Source organism: Scedosporium apiospermum, assembly GCF_000732125.1.
Source record: "Scedosporium apiospermum strain IHEM 14462 chromosome Unknown SEQ_SAPIO_0154, whole genome shotgun sequence".
NCBI lineage: Eukaryota > Fungi > Ascomycota > Sordariomycetes > Microascales > Microascaceae > Scedosporium > Scedosporium apiospermum.
Genome location: NW_015971855.1, coordinates 506,532 through 528,900, shown reverse-complemented (window position 1 = coordinate 528,900; position 22,369 = coordinate 506,532). Strand labels below are relative to the sequence as shown.

Sequence of the window (22,369 nt, the reverse complement as noted above, 5' to 3'; positions counted from 1 at the left end):
GGACAACGCAACAAACCCAACCGGGAGTTCGAACGAAAATGGTCACCAACCCCCTTGATCCGTCCTGGCTTGGGGAAACATAGCCCGCGACAAAATGTAACATCTCCCTAAACATGTGCGGGGGTGAAATCTCAGATTTTCGCAAGATCGTCCTCACCCGTTCCGTCTCTCTAGAGGATTAGAAGCCGGTGAACAGAGGTCGTATGATCGGAGATGGGACGGGTTTTTTGAGAACCTTTGCTTGCGGGCTCTTTTACTATTACTACATTAACCCGTACGAAAGTAATAAGTGATGGAATGCCGAAATCGAAATCCTAGTATTATGCTCGGACTCGATAACGTCAAGAAGGTACCGAAGTTGCGTTTGTTTTCCCCCCCCAATCCGCAGGGCTCCAACAAACCATCGCGTGTTGGTTTGCAGTTAACGTCCGTAAACCCCCTTGCCTTCCGCCCAGTAGCCCGCCCGTGGAAGCAGCCCGGTCTTCCACCACAAGGAACATAGGATTGGCTATGTTGGTTGGTTAGTTCCCCCCAGATCCCCCAGATCAGCCTGGCTGGTGATGTCAGGACCTTCCCATTCCCTACTAGAAGTTCGGTACTATATGCGGCGCAATTCTTAAAAGGCCGGACCTCTTTTTTTGTCCTACCTTTCAAGGAGGGAGGGATGGGGGAAGGGAGGGTGTTTACACGGGATGTGTGTATGTGTGTCTGTGTGAATTCCTTTCCGCCGACCCCCTGTTTTCCCCAACCATGTTTCTAGCCTACCTCGGAAGGTCCTAATACATGGAGGGAATGCAAGTTGGGGGAGTTGCCGCAAGCTTCCTCGGTGGACGCGTTAGCTCTTTTCTCGGCACCTCGGTGAAGGAAAAGGTGTCCATCGGGGTTGGTTGATTTGCGGCAGTCCAGAAGCCCAACAGGCATCAAATGAAGTCATCCCATCGGACTTCACGTCGTACTGCACTAGACCCCGTACATGTCTAGACCTTGCCCCCGAGTCGATCCCCACAATGCCGGTCTTAGGATGTTCCCCCACACCCTTTTTCTCCGGAGGCTCTGACGTTTTTTTTCTCCCTCTCTCTCTCTTTTATTTAGAGACTTTCCTGTGAAGAAAAGGGCGCGTGGGATGGAATGGGGTATGCAAGGGTACTCTTTTATATACACTGCGTATCAATCGAGGTTACAGGTCGACCTCCCACACCGATGACACTATCTATATCAATCGGCGCGGGAGCGTGGGGGCGATGGAATGGGTTGGACAGTCGGAGACGAAAGGGTGCGGCGTGGGTTTTGGTTTCTCTCCCCCCACCACTCTATACTCAGAAAGAGGACAAGGGAGCGAGAAGGAATGGAAGGGGAAGGGGTGGACGGTGGATACCAAAGGGTCGGTGGGAAAGGAGATTGACCGAGGTTTCGCGAAAGAACAAAAGAACACGATATCTCAGCTGGCACGACCGTTTGCTTCTGGAGGGCGGGAAAGGAGATCACGAGGGCGGGTGAGTATGCAACGCTGGAATTAACCCGATGCTTTATCGTCGCATTGCATATGAAGTATATCACTCACGATTCGGACCAACGCGAACGCAAGGATTTAGATTACTTGTTTCGTGAAGTATGATGGCCAAGGCTTTGACGGGACTGGAAAATGACGCTTCCAGGGTTGGGTTGAGCGTACAGAACGTGTCGATATACTTTCGTACACTTGCGGTGCTGTAAATGTAGCTAATATGAGCTTTCCCCAAATGAGGAACGGAAAAAAATTATTAAATAAATAAAATAAAAATGAAAAATCCATGCCGCTGTTTCTAAATTACGGTATAGCCGCCGTCCACCCTCAACTCGGCGCCAGTCACATACCTCGAGGCGTCCGAGAGCAGGAATGTGACGGGACCCATGAGGTCTTGCGGGTTCCCCATTCTGCCCATGGGGATGCCGCTTATCCACTTTTCTTTTAGGTCCGGGCGAGCGTCGAGGATCTTTTCGGTTCTGGGGTTTGGCGCATCGTTGGTGTAAGAGAAAAGCCGATTTCACACGGGCATTGGGGTCAAGTTGGGGGATTTGGGAATGGGGCTTTCCCCCTCTCTTTTTTTCTTTGGGAGAACTTACAGAGCTGTGAGCATGTAGCCCGGTGAAATGCAGTTTACGCGGATGCCGGAGGTGGCCCACTCGACAGCAAGAGAGGAGGCGAGGTGTCGGACGGCGGCCTTGGAGGCGTTATAGGGCCTTGGGTGGGAGAGATTAGACTTGTCATCTCTTGCGAAGTGTGCGGTAGGTCACACTTACGCTTGCGGCTGGGGAACGTTGACAATGGCACCCGACATGCTCCCAATAAAAACCATGCTACCCTCAGCCTTCCTCTCCATAAGGTGCTTCGCGACCTCGACGGCGAAGAGGTAGGTCCCGTCGACGTTGACGGACCAGAGGCGGCGCATGCGGTCCGGGGGGTACTCGGTGGCGGGCCAATTCTCGGTGAAGCCGGCGGAGGTGACGAGGGAGTCTATTTTTTTGTGCGTGGAGAGGATGCTGGCGATGCAGGAGGCGACGGAGGCGGGATCGGATACATCAGCGTGGTGGGCTGTGATACGAGGGGTGGTTCTGTTTTGGAGATGGGCTCATGGTTAGATGCGGTGTTAAGAGGCGGGGGGCTATGAGAGGAAGCGAAGGGAAGGAGGGTGGATGAGATGCTTGCCTCGTGGGATGCTGAGCTTTAAAGGCTTCAGCTAGATTGGCTGCTTGCGTATCGGCTTGGTCCTCTGTTGGTTTGTATGTCCTTGGTCAGAAGACGTTCACTCCTGCGAAAGACCATCAACCCCCGGCCCCTTCGTGTATCAATTGATCCCATTCACAGATCAAAAGTCCAAATCGGGCACAAATGAACACGAAGGCCACCTCAAGTCACACTCTCACTGAAAAAAAGAACCCCCAAAAATGAAGTTTCAAAAACTCAACTGTTTATATCTACAATGGCCAAATGAGCACCAGACTCAACGATGCCCTTGCCCATGACGAGGCCAAGACCGCTCGCTCCGCCGGTGACGACGACGATGCGGTCGTTGAGGGTGAAGACGGGGAGGGTCGGGGCAGCGCCGAGGCCGGAGCGGAGGTCGGCGGACGCTACGGGGGTGCCGTCGAGGGGCGGCGCTTCGGAGCTGGTGAGAGGGTTCATTGTGAGATGAAATGAGGGACCGGGAACCTGGAGGAAACGAGGGGAGGTTGGCAAGATGGTAGAGGATGAGATAGGATAAGATATATATTGAGAGGAAAAGGGTCGAGGAGAGGAGAGGAGCGTGTGGTAGTGTTGCGCCTTGATACCTATCTTTTTTTTTTCTCTTCGAGTTCAATGTTAGGTTCTCAGAGGGATTGAGGGGTAATGAGAATCCAGGAGTGTGGGTAGTGGGTGGTGGGGGGACTAATTACATGGCATTGAGAGATCAAAGTCGAATTCCATCACTGCAATTTGATTTGAGCGCTTCTGTCACGATAGCTTCAGCTACTACCGTGTTCATGAAGGCGCCCATTGACGAACGATCTGGATTGTGGAGATGTGGGACGGGAGTTAGTGTACTTCTTACAGTGGACAAATGTTGTCAAAGTACAATAGCGGATTGATCAATGTACACCGATCACCAATGTCCACTGTCGTGTATATAGTAGGGCTAAATAGACACTTATTGTTACTAGGATGGCGCTACTTTTCTTCGTCCATCACCGTGTCTTCGACTCCTCTCAGACTCTTAGTTCCTCCGCCGCCGTCTGTTGTGGCGTTAAAGTGACAGGCAACGGAAAAAAAAAAAAAAAAAAAAAGGAAAAACCGCCGAAGCTCCCCCTACTGGCAATGCCTCGGGAGGAAAGGGGTGAAGAACGAAGACTAGACCGATGACCGATGACCGATGGTCGGCCGAGTCGAGCTCCTCCGACGACCTTAATTCCAAGGATCCGGGAGCTTGTCAATTCCTGGAACTTATACCAATCCCGGTGGACCAGATATTGGACAATGGAGTGGGCTGTCTTCATTGCTGACCAGCTTGCAACTTTACAACTTTACGTGGTGACTGACATTGGAGCTGCTGAGCTCGATTACCGAGTTATTCTGAGCCCACACGGACGTCATTTGTCCAATTGCACAAGCTGCATCTGTATTTGTAACCTCAACCGTGTCGGATGATGATCATGATGATAGCTTTCATCTGATACAAATTGTACTGCCAACAAGGTGCTCTTCGAACAATATATAGACATCTCGATGGGCAACTCTCCAAACTCTTTCCGTCTACCCCTTCTTCCTCTCTCAAAACCCAGCTCCATCGCCCCTCCATGCCCCTTCGAATCCCAACAGCTCCAGCCAAACTGCGACTGCCCCGCGAGAGCTCTACCCCGCAACAGCTCCTCCAGATCCGACGACGCAATCCAATTCATCCAATTCCTCATCCGCATCCACTCCCGCAATCGCAATCGCAACTGCGACTGCCCCTCATTATTCGTAAACTACCCCGCACCTTCCCATCCCTATCGATAAAGAAGATTCCGACCTCTTCCATCACCACCACTCAAACCACTGCAACCACAACCACAGCTGCCGCTGCCGCTGCACCCGTACCGCGTCTTCGTTCTTCTTCTTGCTCCCTACAGCCAATACTTCCGCATCGAAACTTCAGCAACCGTCACTACGTAGCTCGAAGCTCCGAGAGACTATTCACATCCTCGTCCGCAGCCATGTCGTCCTTCCCGCCCGCCAGCCATCCCAGCGCTGCTTGCTGCAGCATCCCGCCCGTCGTGTCCACTGGATACCAGGAGAAGGGGAGCTATGAGGAAGTTGGCGGATTGAAGAGTTGTGCGTCTTTATCCCCCCCCCCCCCCCCCCCCCCCCCCCCCCCCCCCCCCGGATAGCGAATTGGCTCTTTTCCCCTCCTCCCAGAGCTTGGCCCGTCGTGGGAGCCACGAGTACTAAGGCCTTTTTTTTTCCCTTCCCACTCGTAGATGCCGTTGGCCCCCAGGACGCCGAAAAGGGCATTGTCGTCATCTACGACATCTTCGGCTACTTCCCCCAGACCATCCAAGGCGCCGACATCCTCGCCACCTCCGACGAGAAGCAGAAGTACAGGGTCTTCATCCCCGATTGGTTCAAGGGCTCGCCGGCCGATATCTCCTGGTCAGTCTTACAACCCTCCCCCCAAACGAATGAAACGAGGAAAACAGGCTCATCGCTGGGTCTTCACTCGCCAAGGAGCCGAGCTGGAACTAACATCTCGACAGGTACCCTCCCACCGACGACGACAAGAAGCATAAGCTCGGCACCTGGTTCAGCAAGAACGGCTTCAGCGAGACTGTCCCCAAGGTCCCCGGCTACCTCGACTCCCTCAAGGAGAAGTATCCCAACATCAAGAGCTGGGCCATCATCGGCGTAAGTCTCGCCTCCCTTCTCCTTTCCCAGCCTCAAGCTTTCTTTCCCGAACGCTAACAATTTGAATGTGTAGTACTGCTGGGGCGGCAAAGTCGTAACCCTCGTCACTTCCGACCCCAACACCCCCTTCAAGGCCGGCGTGGCCTGCCACCCCGCCTTCCTCGACCCCAAGGACGCCCCCAACGTCCGCGTTCCCATCGCCGTCCTCGCCTCCAAGGACGAGGACGCCGCCGACGTCAAGAAGTTCACCCACGACCTCAAGGTCGACCACCACGTCGAGACCTTCCACGATCAGATCCATGGATGGATGGCCGCTAGGGCCGATCTTGAGGATGCGAGGGTTGTTGAGGAGTATAAGAGGGGCTATGAGACTGTGCTCAAGTTCCTTGGGAAGCATCTGTGACTAGGTGGCCCGGGGAGGTCTAATCTGTGAGTCGAGTCGTGTTGAGAGGATGTGTATCGGTGGTGCTTTGTTTTGAGTCTACTACCAGATCAATCATGACGTTTCAAGTGTACGAAGTAATAAAAATGTGCGTTTATGGAGAGAAGAGGAAACAAGAGGAATAGTAAATCGAAATAAATAAATAAAAAGAAAAATTAACTCGTTTTCACCGTGGTTTGCCCTGTCTAAATATTCCATGCCAAACCAATCCCAAGAGGTATCAAAGAAATCCCAACAAATGTCGCTTTTATACGTCCGCCTGCCTCCCTTGCACTTGCCATCCTTCCCGTTGTTTCCACGTCCACACATATATACTCGACCGCTTTCCTCCCATAAATTAAATAACAACTTAAAAAAGGGGCAATAGGCGAAAGGGGGAGGAAGGGGGGAGGTCCATTCTCCCGTGTTGCTTACCGCAGCAATATATATCACATCCATAGTCCCCCCCCAAAAAGAGAGGCTAAAACAGAAGAAATAAGAGGAAAAACATAAAAAAAGAAATCCCGTGTTATTTGCGGTGTAGCCCTCAAGAGAATGTATAGCGACACTGTGTAGTGCGCTCCTGTGAGAGGCAAGATAAGAAGTATATGAGAAAACACACATTATAGTATAAAAAAGGTCGAGAGATTGGCGCAAAGTGAAGAACAAAAAAGAGGCGTGCAGAGTACTATGAGGATATACCCAGAAAAATCCGAGCTAATCATCAATACCAAACATCCGCCGAAGAGCCGCAAACTTCTTCTTCCTCGGCTCCAAAGGTGCGGCTTGGGCCTCAGTGGCCTTCCGCACCGGCGGCTTCTTGCGCAGGTAAGCTGGTGGCGCGGGAGCAACGACCTCCTCCTCTTCGCCGTCGACGGGCGTACTAGTAGAGACCTGGTCGCTGTCCTCGTTGACGTCGAATTGCGGCTGCTGAGTTGCAGTTGACGGCCGAGATTTCGATGACTGGCCGCCGCCGAGGGATCTCGTTCCCAGGGAGTTAGGGGAGTGATGATGATGGTGATGATGATGATGTCGGGAACTGGCGGTATGTGCGTGGATAGCCTCAAGCTCCGCCGCGCTACGCTCAAGCTTCGTGTCGCGCCTAGCTGCGCTATCCATGCGCTCCGGCCTCTTGATCCGTCCCGCCTGGTCCGTCTTCTTACGCCGGAGGACAGCCATGAGACTATGCCTCTTGTGTCGCTCAACCTTGCCTCCGTTCGCGGGCGCGCCGTTAGCGGATCCGGTTTGCAAAGGTGCGATGGATCCGCGGCCGGACCGAGAGCGTCGTAAAGATCCGGAAACGGATTCCTCGACACCCAAGTGATTTCCGTCGTCCACAGCCGGGCGAATATCAGCTGTAGCCACTTGTGCAGGCTGCTCCTGGATGCTGCCGGCTTCCTCATCATCGGAACTGTCGGAAAGTTCTTCCGATACTTCCTCCACCGGCTCCCTCAGCGTGCCTGTTGACAGTGGGCGGCCCTTGGCGGCAGCGGCAGCCGCAGAAGATGCGGCGAAGGGTTTACCGTTACCGGTCTTTTGCGAGGAGCTCGAGAATCGGCGAGCAACCCAGCTCTCGCTGCTAGTTCGCGGGGACTTGTTTCTTAGGGTAGGTAGCGCGACATGCTCATCCTCATCATCGCTCGAGTAGTCCAGCCTGCTGGAAGTCCTGCTTCCCCTATCGCCCTTCTTCTTGGACCTGCCAAAGAAGGGCAGTCGAAACCGTTGCGAGATTGAGTGTACGCTCCCGTCGCTGGAGTCGGCACGCATCGTCGTCCGTATCATCCTCGTTTCGGCGCTTATAGGTGGATGAGAAGGAGTAGTACCGTTGGGTGAGCTAGACCTAAATCTGAAGCTATTCCTTTTCTTGGATTCCGTGCCCTCGTTTGCGGAAGGTTCCTCGATGCCGCTTGTCCTCATAGACCTCCGGAATCCGAACACCTCTGACTGCCTAGGCCGAGTAGTGCGCTGGAAGCTACTCTCACTATCCATCGAACCACGGCGCTGTGCAAGAGTAAGTGGCCAATTGCCCGGGGAATCGGACGGGATGTTCTCTTGGAGGGAGAAAGTGCGTCTCTTGGCCTGCCCAGACCTGAGCTTATTAGGGACTCTGACACTGCTTCCATCGAGTTGAAGAGAAAGTGGCCGCTCGCCCTTGGCAGTACGGCTAGTAGTTGTCTCATGCTCCGCTATCTGTGAAAAGTTATCGGGCCGCATTGTCTTGCGGAAACCGGTTTTCAAAGCGCCGCCGGATGGTGTTTCGGCACGTAAGGCAGTGGGAGATTTGACGCCCCTAAGACTTTCTCGGCCGTGTGAATCTAGTTTTACCAGGGCAGTAGAATGGCTTGTCGAAGCACGAAGAGATCCTCGCATTGAGGATCGGAGAATGGGGGCTCGCGGCGGAGGAGCATCCGTGACTTTGGTCCCCGGAGGGATCTGGTAGACGCGCTCTTCAGACGAGGATTCCTTCGCCTGTGATCGCTGTTCCGATCCACCCTTCTTCTTCTTATGCTTCTTGGCGACAACGACCTTCTCATCCAAATCTCCGTCCTCACCGGCTTCTGATAATGCTTCCTGTTCGAGTTGTCGGCGCTTCTCGGCCGATAGACTCCTCCAGTATGCTTTGGCATGTTCCCAGTTCACATCCCCCTGGGGTAGTGAAACCGGCGCGGCTGTTGCCTGCGTTACCGTTGCCTGCGTTGAAGGAGGCTCGCTCACTGTAGGCTGACTCGAGTCCTTTGCCACTGCAGCGGCTGGTGATCCCGCAAGATCGACAACTTTGGGCGGGACGGGGCTGTCAACAACGGCATTCAGAGACAGGAAGCCGTCACCTTCAATATCTGATAGGTCCTCATAAGCGTCGCTGTAAATGCTGGTGCTTTCAGAGTCGTCCTCAACATTGTCTAGGGGCGGTTCTGCTGTGCTTGATACTGGGGGGATAGTGGCTGTTGCGGTTACGGTATCGGTGGCTGGTGGCAGCTGCGGGGTGGGGGTAGAGGAAGAGTCCTCACCACCGGGGAAACTTCCAGGGATGTCGACAGGCTCCGCTTGCTCAATGGATGGCGGAGCAGGAGAAGAAGGCACGGCAGGATCCTCCGTTATTTGTGGGCTCGGGAGAGAAATTGCAATCTTCGGGATAGCTTGTTGAGGTGCTTCTGGAGCGCTAGATGTCGCTGGGGTCGAACCAGCACCATGTCCTTTGGCAGTAGCTGAGCCGTTCTGGATGATGCTCGCCACAGTATCGCCGGAAGGCCTAACAGTCTCCGCCACCGCAGGGGAGGAGGTCTGTACATGCCCCTCAACGTAACTATCCTCGTCCTCATCCTCCGAGCCCTGTAAGCCGGTTGTACTACTTCCGTCGCTAAGGAAGCCGTCGCCCTCAACGGATGTGACCTCAGGAGGCAGGGGCTCTCGCAGACGAGAGATATTCGCTTCATTCTTTCGTTCGACTTCTCTAGTTAGAATCGACCCGATAGCGTGATCGTTTGAAAAGTCCGTGCTGTGCCTGAGATTCGAGACGCTCGGGATGGTCGGAAGAATAGTGGGAGAGCCCGAATGGGGGATATGCGAGACAGGAGGCGGCCGCACGAGAGGCCGTTCTTCAATTTCCCTGAGCTTCTTGTCCCGAATGCTGCCAAAGTGCGGAAGCGGAGGTCTTGGCTTCATGACCTCGCCATCGTCTACATCGTCCATAGTTGAACCTCCTTCCCTCCTTCGACCAAGATTGTACCAGTGTCTCCTGGTCGTAGACTGCGGAGAAGTGGCGGGAGATTCATCCTCCACCTGAGGAGCAGCTTCGCCTACAACAACGGTGCTCTTGTCGTCGAAGCTTACTCTAACAGACTTCTTGCGAGTCGGGGCTTGTTCAGGTTGCCCTCCTTGATCCAAGGAAACCTCTGATCCGTTGTCGGATACGGAGGAGGCACGGTTAGGGCTTGTAGACTGTTTAAGCGCCGGCTTTATCGGCGACACTGACCTGGGCGGTGGTGAATGGCGCACGGGCACTGCTAGTGTCTCGGTCGGATGAGATAGTGCTGTGCGTGGGCTTGTGGATGTTTCTCTAGGCTGATCCGAGGTTGTGGTCTTGGTTTGCCCTTGTGCGGCATGAGAGTCGGGATCGTGCTGTGGAACGGCCTTGGCTCTTCGATCACTAGTTGGAAGCTCAATAGGCACCTGAATTCGATAGTATGCTGTCATCCTGACCGGTACAGCATCAAGGATCTCAGAAGGTTTCCGCCGGTGGCCCAAACTTCCACCGATCTCATGGACGACGGGAACTTGGGCTTGGTGAGCTGGTGGCGCGATCTCCGTAGCCTGTTCGCGAAGGGGAAATAGAGTCGCACGCATAGCCCCATCGTCATCACCCACATGAGTGATATCCTCATCAACGTGTAGCCCGTGATCGATAAATTGCTGAGTGTGAGAAAGATGCTCCTGCGGCTCGAGGGTTATCTCGGCACCCATGTCTTCGTACATGTCCCCAGTAACTAGCTCAGGCGCATCGGATGCTCTTTTATGGTCGGTTAACTTGTCGCCTTCCGTCGCGAGATGTTGAGGCTCGACGACAGTCTTCGGCTCTGCGCTAGCCGCCGGAGCAGGTGCCGCTACCGGGTGCTTCTTCTTCTTCTTCTTAGAGGCCTTCCTGCTCGGCTCTTTAAAGCCGTGTTCCCAAGCGATCAGTTCAGATTTTGGCATCATCCGCCTCGTATTGGGATCGTAGACCATGATAGGATCGGATTCTGGCGGTGGATGTCGCCGGTGGTGCATCGAGCGCGAGGCTGCTTGAACAGCGGACGACGGTTCCGGGGCGGGTTCCGGGGCCGGGGCCGGGGACAAGACCCTAGGCGATCGCGGATATGAGAAGTTTATAGACGAACTTGAGCTGCCTGGTCGAGCCAGTCGGGTATTGATAACCGCATCGGACGTTCGCATCGTCGATGTGGGGTCACAGGTAGGTGGACCGAACCACGAGGCGTGTCCTTCTCTTACTATCTCGCTTCCGAGCTTCAGCGGCTGGGTCCGAAGACTAACAGTCCGCCGTCTAGTCGGGCTCTTCTGTTGGATATTGGACTTGGAGACATCCTCCGGGATCGATGGTACTGGAGGGGTTTCGTCGGGCGTGTTCGTAACGGCAGTTCGATGAGGGGACGGCGTTCGGAGGGTTCGCTCGGACATAGACCCCGTACTGGGAGATCTCTTCAATCTGACTCTGCTGTCGCGACTCGCCGAGGATGCAACCGATGCGCTGCGGCGCAACGACCGCTTCGTCTGTACGTCCGCGACATTGGTGGGCGTTGCAGGACGAGCTCGAAGGGCTGCTGCCGCTGCTGCAGCGGCGGACGATAAGCTATTTGCCGATGCCTGCCGGGTGAGGGCCAAGACAGCTGCAGAGGTCGCATCTGGGTTCGCGTGGGCGGCGGTCAAAGGCTAGATCATTCACCGAAGGGTTTTGCCATATTAGTCGGTCGGTTCCTCACAAAGCTCGAAAAGCAGATCATCCGCCAAGAGCCGGCAAGCGAGTATTCCCGAACACATGCAAGTCGCACCGGGAACACAAGCTCCCGAAGCTACACATGAAGCTTGTCGATAGCAAGAAACGACATACCTGATTCGAAGAGCGATATCTCCGAGAGCTAGTCATTATTTCGCTTTCACTCCTCGAGGGGCGCACGACCAGCCGGGCGGCGAATATTGGGCGATTTCATCAGGGCTGGAAGCTGTGGGACATGGGGTAAGAGCGATAGCAAGGGTGATCAGTGGATTAAATAGCGGTCAAACGTCGAGATGGGTCGAGAAAAAGGAAAGGCGAACGACGACGAGATGCGACATGGACTGGGACTGGATTGGACTGGAGAGGGCATGACGATGACCCAATGGGCGATTGACGATCATCGAGGTGCTGCCGAGCATTCGACTTTTACCTTTGTTAGTCAGAAAACTGGTTGGCGATGCCTGATCACCACAGACGATTGTTGCCAAGTACCCGGTACATCTGCAGTGGCATGCAGGGCCAGCTCTCCAAAGTATTCCGGGGCGCGAATAGCTCTGCGAACCGCTGTCTACGAGAGCAATTTGCAGTGCAAGAGGAGCCAATTGTTCCCTGAAATTATACAGTTTTCATCTCGTTGCGGGAACCACTCAACACGAAACACTTCAACGACAGACATAAATGGTAGGGGACTGGGGATATGAAACCTCACCTCAGCTCCTTTTCAAACATGATCCAAGTCACCTTTTGATACGCAAAGTATCTTGTACCGGGTACTTTTGAGCCCCATGCCTGACTACACCCTCCAGTGCCTCCATGCTTGCGCTGTCTCTCGCTCTCGTCATCTCCGAGCGTGTCGTCGCAAGCTTAACGTACCCATGTACTCTCTTAGCTCTTGATTTAAACTCAAGGCTATCTCCCATCTGGCTACTTCAGCGACCACGTAGCTGGAGAACAAGACCACGCGCGGCAAGAAAACTCCGGTTTGGGAAGTTATTGGGCATCTAGAGTTTGTTCTCCTTGGCGAATCTCACCACCGCTGCAAAACCGGGGATTAATGTGGGATCTGTCTTGTCAAGCACGGAAAGGGTTTTGTATGAAGCATGTGGAGATCGATCCCCTGTATCGAACGGATGGAGCTCAAAATCGCCCGTCGGTGCAAACGAACACAGGTCTTTTTTGCATCGTTGCACTCGCCCTGGTTTTAGTCTGGTTGCTCGCCTTGGAAACTGTCTTCTGGGGTTTCTTGTTGTTTCCATCGATTAATCAAACATCATCTACACATTGCCGCGTCGAGGATCTAGGATAACACGTCTACAGTCGTACCTCCGCAGCCGAGACTATTGTATTGTACAATTATACCATTACGTCACCTACTATGTCCTTTCAACTTCACTAGAACAATCGTAGCGCCATCTCCAGGGTTAATGAAGTGGATTGTGGATTGTCGGAACTAGGCTAGGTTGGCCATCATATGAGAGGCAGTCGGGTACGTGCTAAGGAAAAACCGTAGAATAGAAACTGACCGTCACACGGCACAGATCTAAAAAAAGGAAAATACCAATGCCAATCTCAACACGCCGTCAAGCATCCCCCGCCCTAACTAACGAACACGCTGATGGGCCTTCTAGTGAAAGAGTGCCGGCAGAATATCGAGCCCGAGGCAAGTCCGACTCGTCGCCACGCACGCTAGTTCAGAACTCCCCAACTTCGATTCTAATCATTCACGTGTATGATGCGCCACCAGTATGCCCGGGAATTCCAGGCGGATGCCCATAGCGCGATAAATGAGAAACCGAAACCGCTCGAGTGCGACTGCGCCAAGAGAACATACCCAGGTGTCGTGGATATCCAAGGAACAGTCGCGGGTTTGCATTTCGCTTGGACGGGCTTGCCTTGTGAAGTGCGATTCGAGGCGCAGGTAGCTCAATGCTATTTGACAAGCCCATGAGCTTCAGGCCTGCCTCTCGACAGACTGCTAGCATCGCCGTCTCCTCCACCACCATTGCTTCTATGGTAATTATGACTGATATGGCCCGTATTGCTCACATCGCCTTCGACAGAAGCCAGATCACCTTCGTCCACATCATCGATATGATTGAAGGACTCATCTGCGTACTCCTCGGAAGTTCCGTCATCCTCGTCGGAACCTAGGTCCCCATGAACGCCGCCGGGGGCATCGTGCTCGGGGATGTCGTGATGGGACTTCGTCGCATTACCAGCCTTGCCGCCAGTACTCTTCGGTTGCTTCTTGCTCTTGCGACTGCGCGCTTTCACCTGTTCCAAGCGGCGTTTCTTGTTCATCTCTGCAATGCGTTCTCGTCGCTCTCGTTCTTCGTATGCTCGGACCAAACCAGATGGCTTCCCCCAGATCCTCTCGTAGATACAAAAGTCGCACACCCATTCCTCTTCGGGGGGAACGGGGTTTCTTCGCCGATTTTCTTGTGCCTTGGCCCTGCGCTGTCTAGCCTGTTCCTCGAGTTCTCGGTCGATACTCTTTCGGTTCTTCTTTTGTCGTACGCCCGAAGACTGGCCCGGTCCTTTGAGCCCGTCATGGTGGCCCGGCGGCGGTTCATTCAATGAGCCCATGGCATGTGCCATACTGGATTGTTTGGAACTGGACATATATCCGGGCGGTGGAAGCCCGGATCCGACAAGGTCCCCTCTATAAGTGCCAGGGACTTGGGATTCGCATGTGAATGTAAACTGGGTGGATGCGGGGGTGGAGCGCACCACCGAGGGGTTCTGAAGCAGGCTAATGTTTTCTTGTCCCTGGTCAGTAGGTGTCTTACTTGCCTTTGCTATGGCAGATGAGATGATGCCTCGCTCTGGGGCGTCAGCTGGTAATGTGGGAGAAAATTAGCATTACCCAAAGAACATCAAGGTCTAGCAAAGACGGTCTAGGGTGCCGTGGAGGCAAATGCTACCTGAAATGTTGAGGGTACGGACATTATTGATGACGGCCACTTGGCGTGGGGGAGTAATGGGAAGTGGGATATGTGGATTAGGCTCTGATGGAGAATATGAAAACGAGGATGTTTCATAGCTTCATCATCAGGATCAAGTATCGAAAAGGGGAGGGAAGGGTGACGCCAACCGGGCTTCTCTTCCACGTGGGTTAATAGCTCAGCTGGAGCTTTAGGAAATCGGAGACAAAGGATGTTGGTCGGACTTGCCGTCAAGGCAAGCTTGGCTCAGAACAAAGAATTCGAGAAGACAAGAAGAATTAAAGAAGGAAACGCAAGCACTTACCACAGGGAGAAGCCCATTGCCCAGCAGGACGGGGTTTGGCGTTTCGATCAGTCCAGTTGCTGGCGTTGGAGAGAGTCCTGAGAGGACTCCTTCCGTTCCTCACTCGACCAAACATACCCCGCCCTGCCCCAGAGATGCCTTTGTTGTTCACAGACGAGCCATGCAAGGCTCCATATTGCGAATTCCCGAGAGTATCATTTTGCATATGTACAGCAGCAAGCCCGGCCGATATGGGGACCGCGCTGCCATCGGATGTTGAGTGGGAACTGCCGAGCGATGAATCGCCCGCCGTCGGTATTTTCCGTTTCTTCTTGTTGTTTGTGTTCTCATACGACTCATATCCGTCCGTCGAAACATCCGTCGATGGAAGCATAGAGTTCGGATGACGAGTTTGGTCTATCTGCGGTGTCTGCCGCGCGCCAGACCGGTTGGACAAGATCTCTGGCGGTGATCTGGGGACCATCGCACTCCTTGGGCCTTGACGATCGCCAGGTTCGACGTCGACCCCATTCCGAGATGCATCGCCACCTGCTCCAACGAATTGACGGACCTCATCGTTTGGTGTATTACCATCGGCTGTGTCGCGCGAGTGTGGCACTTCTTCTCTATGATATCCATCCTCTGCGATGTCGGTTGGGTATGCTGGATAGAAAATCGAGGGAATCCGCGTCGAAGGAGGATATTTAATCGACTCCGCCACTTCGGGTGACAGACGTTCCCTTAGTCGACGCTTTGGCAGCGGACGTATCGGTCGATTAGGATAGAGGTTGGAGAACGAAAGAGCTTCCGTTGACGCTGCCATGTCTGGATCATACGCTGGGTAGGCGAAAAAAGGAATAGAATATTAGCATCAGTCTTCCTATAGCATGACGGTGAAGGTAAAACAAGGCCCTCATGGGAAGTTTGCCCCTTAGGGTCTATGACAGCTTCTGTGAAGGAAGAGATGCGGCCTAAGGGAGAGAGGTGGACTGAGCCAGACATACCCATCGTCATGCATGTCGCCAGAGCCAGGTATCGATCACAGATTCAGGCAGGCGTGGGATCTGCCAGGGAGCGTCGTCGCGATGGTTTACAGGCGTTCCGTAGCTTCAACCAAGCACTCGGCTCCAGGAACATGTGGTCGTGGGCCTCTCGTTTGGGGTTCTACGGCCAGGTATCAGAAAGCGGAAAGGAACAAAGAGTCATCCGAGTTGGATGAATAATGCTCATCAAGCAACACAATGCAGCTTGGACGAGGGGGCCCCTATTAGGGAATCGTAAATCGTGGGGAAATGCTACAAGTCAGGAACTAACCGTGGCCTTCCTCTGGGCAAAACGCCCCCGTTGTGCAGACTTGGACGCTGATAACGTTGCGAAGGGTTCAACGGTTGGAATGATGGTCTTGGTTTGGTGACAGGTTGGGAAATTGGGTAATGGCCTTCGGCACTTTCCACTCTGGAGTAAGGAGAGGCACCACACCAGGGTTTGGGGTTACAGGACCGGCGTCGGATAGGGAAATCGCGGGCTCGAGCAGATGCTTCGTATCGACAAACGCCTGGATATCGCCTTCCGCAAAAATTCGAAAATTGTAGGATGGTTGAAACGGTTTTGATAGAGCGTCGTTAGGAGGCAGTGAGTGGAAAGTTTATTAGGAGTCGTAATAGTGGTGGTGTGTGCTCATGACCAGAGACCAAGACCCTCTCCCTGGACTGTTGTCGCCAACAGAATCCGAGTGTTCAAATTGTTGCAATTATGCACCTGAAGGTACATGGATACATGGATACAAGGATCAATAGATGCCAGGTTCCCACGAATAACGAACTGTTACATAATCCGTAGTTCATTGAAAATCAATTTCCTCTGTGTGGACTGGATCTACGAAGTACATACATGTAGGTACCCTTGGTCTCTACAGTGTTAACTGAAAATATGAGTAAAGCCGATTTTTCTCCGGCTCGCTCAATCGGCCAATAAGAGGCCAGGACACTCTCCTTCAGGAGAAGCGACAGTGGTCCCGTAGGAATCTTTCAGTAGAGATGGAGTGCTATCAGCACTGTACATCTTATAGCTTCCCAGCTCGCGGTTGACTGGCTCTTAATCACAGGAAGGCGCTCCAGTTCTCAAGTATATTAGAGAATTTCGCAGAACACGGATCTATGTACCCTTGTACCGTCTCTGGCGTGCCAAGCCAGGCTAGCTCTCCAGTTTCCCCCAGTGAGAAGGTGCCCAGCAGTGGACTGTGGACGAGGGCAGGCGCTTTTTTTTGGTCCCCAAGAAGTAACGGGTCCCGTCCCATCTTTGGAGACGAGCAACAGCACCACACACTCCCGCCGCCGCCCTCCGCCTCTCCACCACTTTTTCCCACTTCACCCACCTTGAATCCATTCCCGCGGACCATTTTTGTTTTTCGTATCTGTGGCATGTGCATTCCCAGTCCTAGCACCGGTCATGATAAGCTGTTTCTCATCGCCCATACTTCATAGAAGCGCTCCATTCCACCTGTCGCAAAAACTGCCCACCTCGACGAGAGAGCAAGACGTGACCCGAGTCCCCGTTTCCCTTCCACCATCCCACCAACATCCTCCACCCAAAATACACCCATCGCCATACTCAATTCTGCCCTTCTGGCCTTGATATCGCGTCTGTCGAGTGGAACCATCAATTATCACCGAGCATTTCGGAGGGCCTGGCACGTTCGCGTCCGTCCTCTTCCCTGTTCTCTCTTGCTTTTCCCCTCCCCACTCCACGTCAATGGCACCACCATCCCCCAGACGATCCTCCAGAGCCCGCACAAGCAATTCACAGTCACAGCAATCCTCCTCGGCATCATCTACGACCTCCGGCCGTATCGAACGCAATACGAGATCCGGAAACAAACCCTCCTCAGGCAAATCGACCCCGAGCGCATCCCTGTCGTCAGAGCCGCCCGAAGACCTTGACGACACCCACCTGCTTCGCCGCCGACGACGCGGCTACGACGAAGATCGAGATAAACTATCGAGACAAGACTCTGTAGAAATGGCCAACGGAAGCGATGATATTCAAGAGGATGACGAGGCCGTCCGCTGCATTTGCGGGTTCGACGACTACCCTGGCCCTCCACCCCTTGACCCCGAAACCAAACAAGCGAGAGACGCCCCAGACTCCATAATATTGACTGCTCTCGATGTCACAGACGACATATCTGGCTTCTATGTGCAATGCGATATCTGCAAGGTATGGCAGCACGGAGCCTGTGTCGGAATCATGACAGAGGAGAGCTCCCCCGACGAATACTTTTGCGAAAAGTGTCGGAAAGACCTGCACAAAATTCACAAGGCTAGCAATGGGTAAGCATGAGTTTAATCCGTATCTGATTGTTTTTTTCTTACTCCGGGTCGTCGCGCCGAGGTCGCCGCGGCGGTGATCTCTAGGAGCTGAGAAACAATGAGCCCTGCCTGACTTCGCCGACACCCCCGAGCTTGCCACAATTCGATTCTCTGCGTATTCTTGCTACAAGGGTTGCTAACGTGCTTGTTCAATTGAAACAGCCAGCGATATTCGACCTACCTACCTCTCCACCGAGCAACGCGAGCCTCCCGATCTGCCTCAATCGCCAAAGAGGGTGCCCGCTCGCCGAAAACTGGGACTGGCAAAGCGGAGCGGACATCCTCAGCCTCACAGACCTCGAAGCGACGCTCGACAATGAACAGCCGCGAGGCCGCATATGATGAAGAAGACCAATTGCGCCGTGCTATCGAGGCGAGCAAAGAGTTAGTAGTTGTACAGGACGAGATCTCCACAAGACGCAACAAGCGCGGCCGGAGCGATAGCGAAGAGTACGTAAACCTAGCTCCAAAACTACATGACGGCACGGGAAGAGATATGGCAGATATAACTAACAGTGCATCTCCCTTTCCAGGAACTCCACGAGCGTCAAAAGGCAGCGAACGAGCTCGCGGTCGCCATCGCCCCCTTCCGATCCTCCGAAGAGCGATATTCAGGATGATTCGGATGATGGTGCAGTCACAAGGAACGGCTCCTCCAAAAAGTCCCGCAGCTCCCGCTCACAAAAAGAAAAATCCGAGCGGGAAGAGCGAGAGCGGCTCCGACAGGAGGCGGCAAACAAGAGGAAAGGTCGTGCAGACCGTAGGCGTGGCGAAGGCGCCGTAGCGACGGTTCCTGAGAAGGAGTCAAGCACTCAACCCGACGTCGATTCCGACCCCTCAGAGGAGATACCTCTTGCCGCCACCCGCGCAGCTAGTAGCAAGCCAGCCGAGGTCCAGCCAAGCGTCGAACCGCCCGCCCCGACACAACCTACCCCCGACACTCCGCCGCCCGGAAATCCCCCGCCGACCACCACCAGCACACACAAGAAGAGCGCGAGGAGCACGCATAAGAAGACGAAGGGGCGTAACCAATACACGAAAGACCGAGACAATGATGCTGACCGGTCGCCTGTACGGTCAATGTCTCGAGATACCCCAAGACATGACGAACCGAGTAACGGCGGCCATAAGACTGACCGACATAGCTCCAAGTCCAAGTCTGGTCCACACAGCAAGATATCTCTCAATGAGCTCAAACGGCGGTCGGCGGCCTTCCTGGACTTTATTGCAAAGACCCAGGTGGAACTCGCGTCCGAAGACCTCACCGAATTCAAGCCTACCCCGGAGAATGCAGAGCAGCAAGACAAGCGAAACGGCACGCCACAGATACAAATTAACGGCGGTTCAAGCTCGGCTGTGGTGAACTCGGAGGAACCTGCAGCGTCACCAGCCTCTCAAGTCTCGACCTCGAAGGGTTTCAAGGAGCTGAACTGCGTGGAGATGATGGACTTGCTGACAAGGGATCTCGTGAAGTGGCAAAACAGATACACGTCATGACGCGTCTCCATGGGCAACTCCTCACTCGTTTTGGGGGCTGTTCATCTTTCCTTGTTGTTATCTTCATAAGGGGCGGACGGCATGATGATTTGTATCGGCGCAGTGGGTATCTCTTAGGCTACTAGCCCATGTTTTTTATGGTTATCGGTTCAAGGCAAAAACTGGTGTTCTTTTTTTTCTTCTCTTTTCCTTTGTCTTAAGGGGGAAATCAGCCGGTTATATTGATATTTCTATTCTTACCTTTCACGGCCCTCGGCTTTTCTTGGTCATATCCTATATTCTATTTTCCCTTCATGGGCAGATCGGGGGCAACGAGGTGGCAGAATGCATGACCAGCACAACAGTTTCTTGTTTTCTTAACAGTATGATATCCTAGCACGCGCCGGGGGTCGGTCGGTAGGCTTTCTTCGTTTTTCTATCTCTCACGGGATAAGTTTAGATGTTTTTGGGCTTGGCTCTTTCCTGCGAGGTCTTGTTTCTCGCTTTTGTTCTGGGTTTCCTGGGGGCATAATAATGGGCGTGATTTCATGCGACTGCATTTCATTCTAAGTCTAGTGTACAAAACTGAAAAAAACTCGCCCAATGGTATCACAATTTATATGGTTACAAGATTCATTTTCTTTCTTTCTCTTCTTCTTCCCCACTCATCCGTTCCGTCTCTTCTCCTCTGCCCTCTGTTTCCGCGCTTCTTTCTCCCTCTTACGAGCTTGATTCATACTTAGCGTCGTCGTATTAAGTTCCGCCTTCTTCTGCTCGATCGCCTCGGGCGTAACATCGTCCAGAATGAACCTCCCCAAGTGTCCGTTCCGCCATTGCTCTATGATCCACATGGCAGCCTGTATATCGAAGCCCATGCGCGATTTGGCGTACTTCCCCGTGCGCTTGGCGACGCCCGTGAGGAACTCTTTGATATCGTTGGTCGGTTCGGAGTACTTCGCGTACAGGGCCGGGTTGACTAGGTTCAGCTTGTAGAGGAGGTAATCGGCGACGATTTCGTGGGGTACGAGGTTATCCTTGATGCCGTGCACGAGGGCTAGTTTGAGCATGTTCTCGGCCGAAGACACGTAGGGCATGAAGACGCCGGGGGTATCGACGATGAAAACGCCCTCGCCGAGAGTCTCGTCGGGATTATCCTTGCCGCCTAGGATGCGCACGGGCGTGCTCAGTTTCCGTGTGACGCCGGGGTGGTTCCCCGTGATGGCGACTTTGGTCTTGGTCTTCATCCCTTCCTTCCTCAGAGCGTTCAGCAGCGTGCTCTTGCCTACGTTGGGCATGCCGACGACGAAGGTCCTCAGGCCTGTAAGCGCATCGTATTCTCGCGCGACGTCTCGGATCTCCCGCAACAGCTCATGTTTGGTGTTCCCCTTGCCCACGAATATTGCGCTCTCGCCGGGCCGAGTCCTATGCAGCTCCTTGAGAGCCCGCTTCACCTGCGCGCCCCTCCCAGTCTCATCGGTCCCGAGATCGGTCTTGGTATACACGACCAGCCGACGCGGACCCGTAAGCGTGCGCTCGAGAAGCGGGTTCCACGATGTGAGGGGTACGCGGAAGTCGCGGCATTCGAGGACGAGGCCTATGGAGGAGAATTTGGTGGCGATGGCGCGGAGGCCGGCGGCATGGTGGCCTAGGTAGTAGGACCGCGGGATGGAGGCGGGGACATCGTAGGTTGCTCGCGGGGTGAAGGGGTGGGTTACGGGCGGGGTGATGACGGAAGGCGGGGGTTGCGAGGCGCTACGCGCGACGGATTGGAAGGTGCGGGTCCATTGTTTGGACATTGGGGGTGGTGGGTGGTCTCATCTACAGGATGAGCCGGGTGAGCTTTAAAGATGCTGTGGAGCACATGGATGTTCACGCTTGAAGCTGAGAGAGAAGGGAAATTTTACTGGTGGTAGCCTCGTTTTCACACGTGATGAAGGCTTCGAATTTGACCAATAACCAAAGGGTTTGTCTCGCCTCATACGTCATCTAATTGAGGATCCAGGAACTAGCCAATGAGAGATTGGTAGAAGTCTATCCCTGTAATGTTCTCAATTCATTCGTCAGCCTTGGGGAACGAGGAGGGGTAGCTCTGGTAGTGGGTCGATTTGATCTGATTTGGTTGTACTCGGTACCTCGGTACTTCTGAAAGCACGAGATTCGATGATGGATGCAGGAAGAGCCTACGGAGTACACGTTGTGGGTACACACAGGTACTTCGTACATCAATTGGTCTTTTTCCGATGCCATCAATTCACTTACACAGGCCAGAGGACGGAGAAGAGCCAAGAAACTACGGGGGAAATGGGGAGAGAAAAAGAAGAAGTGAAAGACGAGTGATATTGCAAAGTTACTCGATCAAAGATGAGGATGAGCGTAAGACATTGATCCGTCATACTCTCTCATTCTGGGCAGCCCCTAGATGCTATGGCTGGTTCTCCCAGCCCAGCTCTCCCTCGAAGCGCGCCGACTCCTTCTCCTCCTCTCTCCGAGTTCGTCACTCTCCTCGCGAGACAAGTTCCGCAGCCTCCTAACCTCTTCCCTCAAAGTCTCGATGACCGCGTCCTTTTCCCGAGCCTCCTCCCGCTCGCTCTCTAGGTCGCTGTCCTCTCTGTCGCTGAAATCACTGTCGCTTAACATAGCCTCGATCTCGATGCTTCTTTTTCTCGTCCGGTCCACAGCCCGTTTATGAATCCTCTTCATCCTTCCATGTCCTGTTTCAAGCCTCGGCCTCTCTTTTCTCTCTGTCCTAACCCTCTCACGCTGAGGCGCTCGTTTTCTGAAGGTTGTCTTCCGCACCTGTCTAGGTCGCCGAACTTCCTCGTCATCTCCTTCATACTCATCCTCATCCGAACCGTCGCTAAATCTACCGTCTCTATCTCGCATGTCGTAGTAATTATTGTTCTGCACATACTTCTTGTCCCTTCTTCTCCCCCTTCTGCTCCTCGGCCAGCTCTCCTTTCGTCGGCGCCACCATTTCCACCGTGTTGATG

At 53.7% G+C, this 22,369-nt stretch overlaps 6 protein-coding genes and 1 pseudogene across 6 annotated transcripts; 2 read left to right on the top strand and 5 right to left on the bottom strand.

Moving 5' to 3' along the window:
• Positions 1–1,802: 1,802 nt before the first annotated feature.
• On the bottom strand, positions 1,803–3,163 carry SAPIO_CDS9932 (uncharacterized protein; the record flags this gene model as incomplete). Its single annotated transcript, XM_016791215.1, has 4 exons — positions 1,803–1,983; positions 2,104–2,220; positions 2,281–2,592; positions 2,982–3,163. The coding sequence occupies 4 exons, from the start codon at positions 3,161–3,163 to the stop codon at positions 1,803–1,805; spliced, it is 792 nt and encodes a 263-aa protein (XP_016639059.1).
• A 1,547-nt stretch (positions 3,164–4,710) lies between these two features.
• On the top strand, positions 4,711–5,801 carry SAPIO_CDS9931 (uncharacterized protein; the record flags this gene model as incomplete). Its single annotated transcript, XM_016791214.1, has 4 exons — positions 4,711–4,828; positions 4,975–5,146; positions 5,251–5,398; positions 5,472–5,801. The coding sequence occupies 4 exons, from the start codon at positions 4,711–4,713 to the stop codon at positions 5,799–5,801; spliced, it is 768 nt and encodes a 255-aa protein (XP_016639058.1).
• Positions 5,802–6,536: 735 nt separating this feature from the next.
• On the bottom strand, positions 6,537–11,457 carry SAPIO_CDS9930 (uncharacterized protein; the record flags this gene model as incomplete). The annotated part of the gene is made up of 2 exons (XM_016791213.1): positions 6,537–11,243; positions 11,422–11,457. 2 exons carry the CDS (start codon positions 11,455–11,457, stop codon positions 6,537–6,539), a joined length of 4,743 nt encoding a protein of 1,580 aa, XP_016639057.1.
• Positions 11,458–13,236: 1,779 nt separating this feature from the next.
• SAPIO_CDS9929 (uncharacterized protein) lies at positions 13,237–15,358 on the bottom strand (the record flags this gene model as incomplete). Its single annotated transcript, XM_016791212.1, has 2 exons — positions 13,237–14,144; positions 14,557–15,358. 2 exons carry the CDS (start codon positions 15,356–15,358, stop codon positions 13,237–13,239), a joined length of 1,710 nt encoding a protein of 569 aa, XP_016639056.1.
• Positions 15,359–17,286: 1,928 nt separating this feature from the next.
• SAPIO_CDS9928 (PHD-finger domain-containing protein) lies at positions 17,287–19,400 on the top strand (the record flags this gene model as incomplete). The annotated part of the gene is made up of 3 exons (XM_016791211.1): positions 17,287–17,864; positions 18,066–18,353; positions 18,437–19,400. 3 exons carry the CDS (start codon positions 17,287–17,289, stop codon positions 19,398–19,400), a joined length of 1,830 nt encoding a protein of 609 aa, XP_016639055.1.
• Positions 19,401–20,044: 644 nt separating this feature from the next.
• Positions 20,045–21,175, bottom strand: SAPIO_CDS9927 (annotated as a pseudogene; the record flags this gene model as incomplete).
• A 619-nt stretch (positions 21,176–21,794) lies between these two features.
• On the bottom strand, positions 21,795–22,353 carry SAPIO_CDS9926 (uncharacterized protein; the record flags this gene model as incomplete). The annotated part of the gene is made up of 2 exons (XM_016791210.1): positions 21,795–22,139; positions 22,291–22,353. The coding sequence occupies 2 exons, from the start codon at positions 22,351–22,353 to the stop codon at positions 21,795–21,797; spliced, it is 408 nt and encodes a 135-aa protein (XP_016639054.1).
• Between the last annotated feature and the right edge of the window lie 16 nt (positions 22,354–22,369).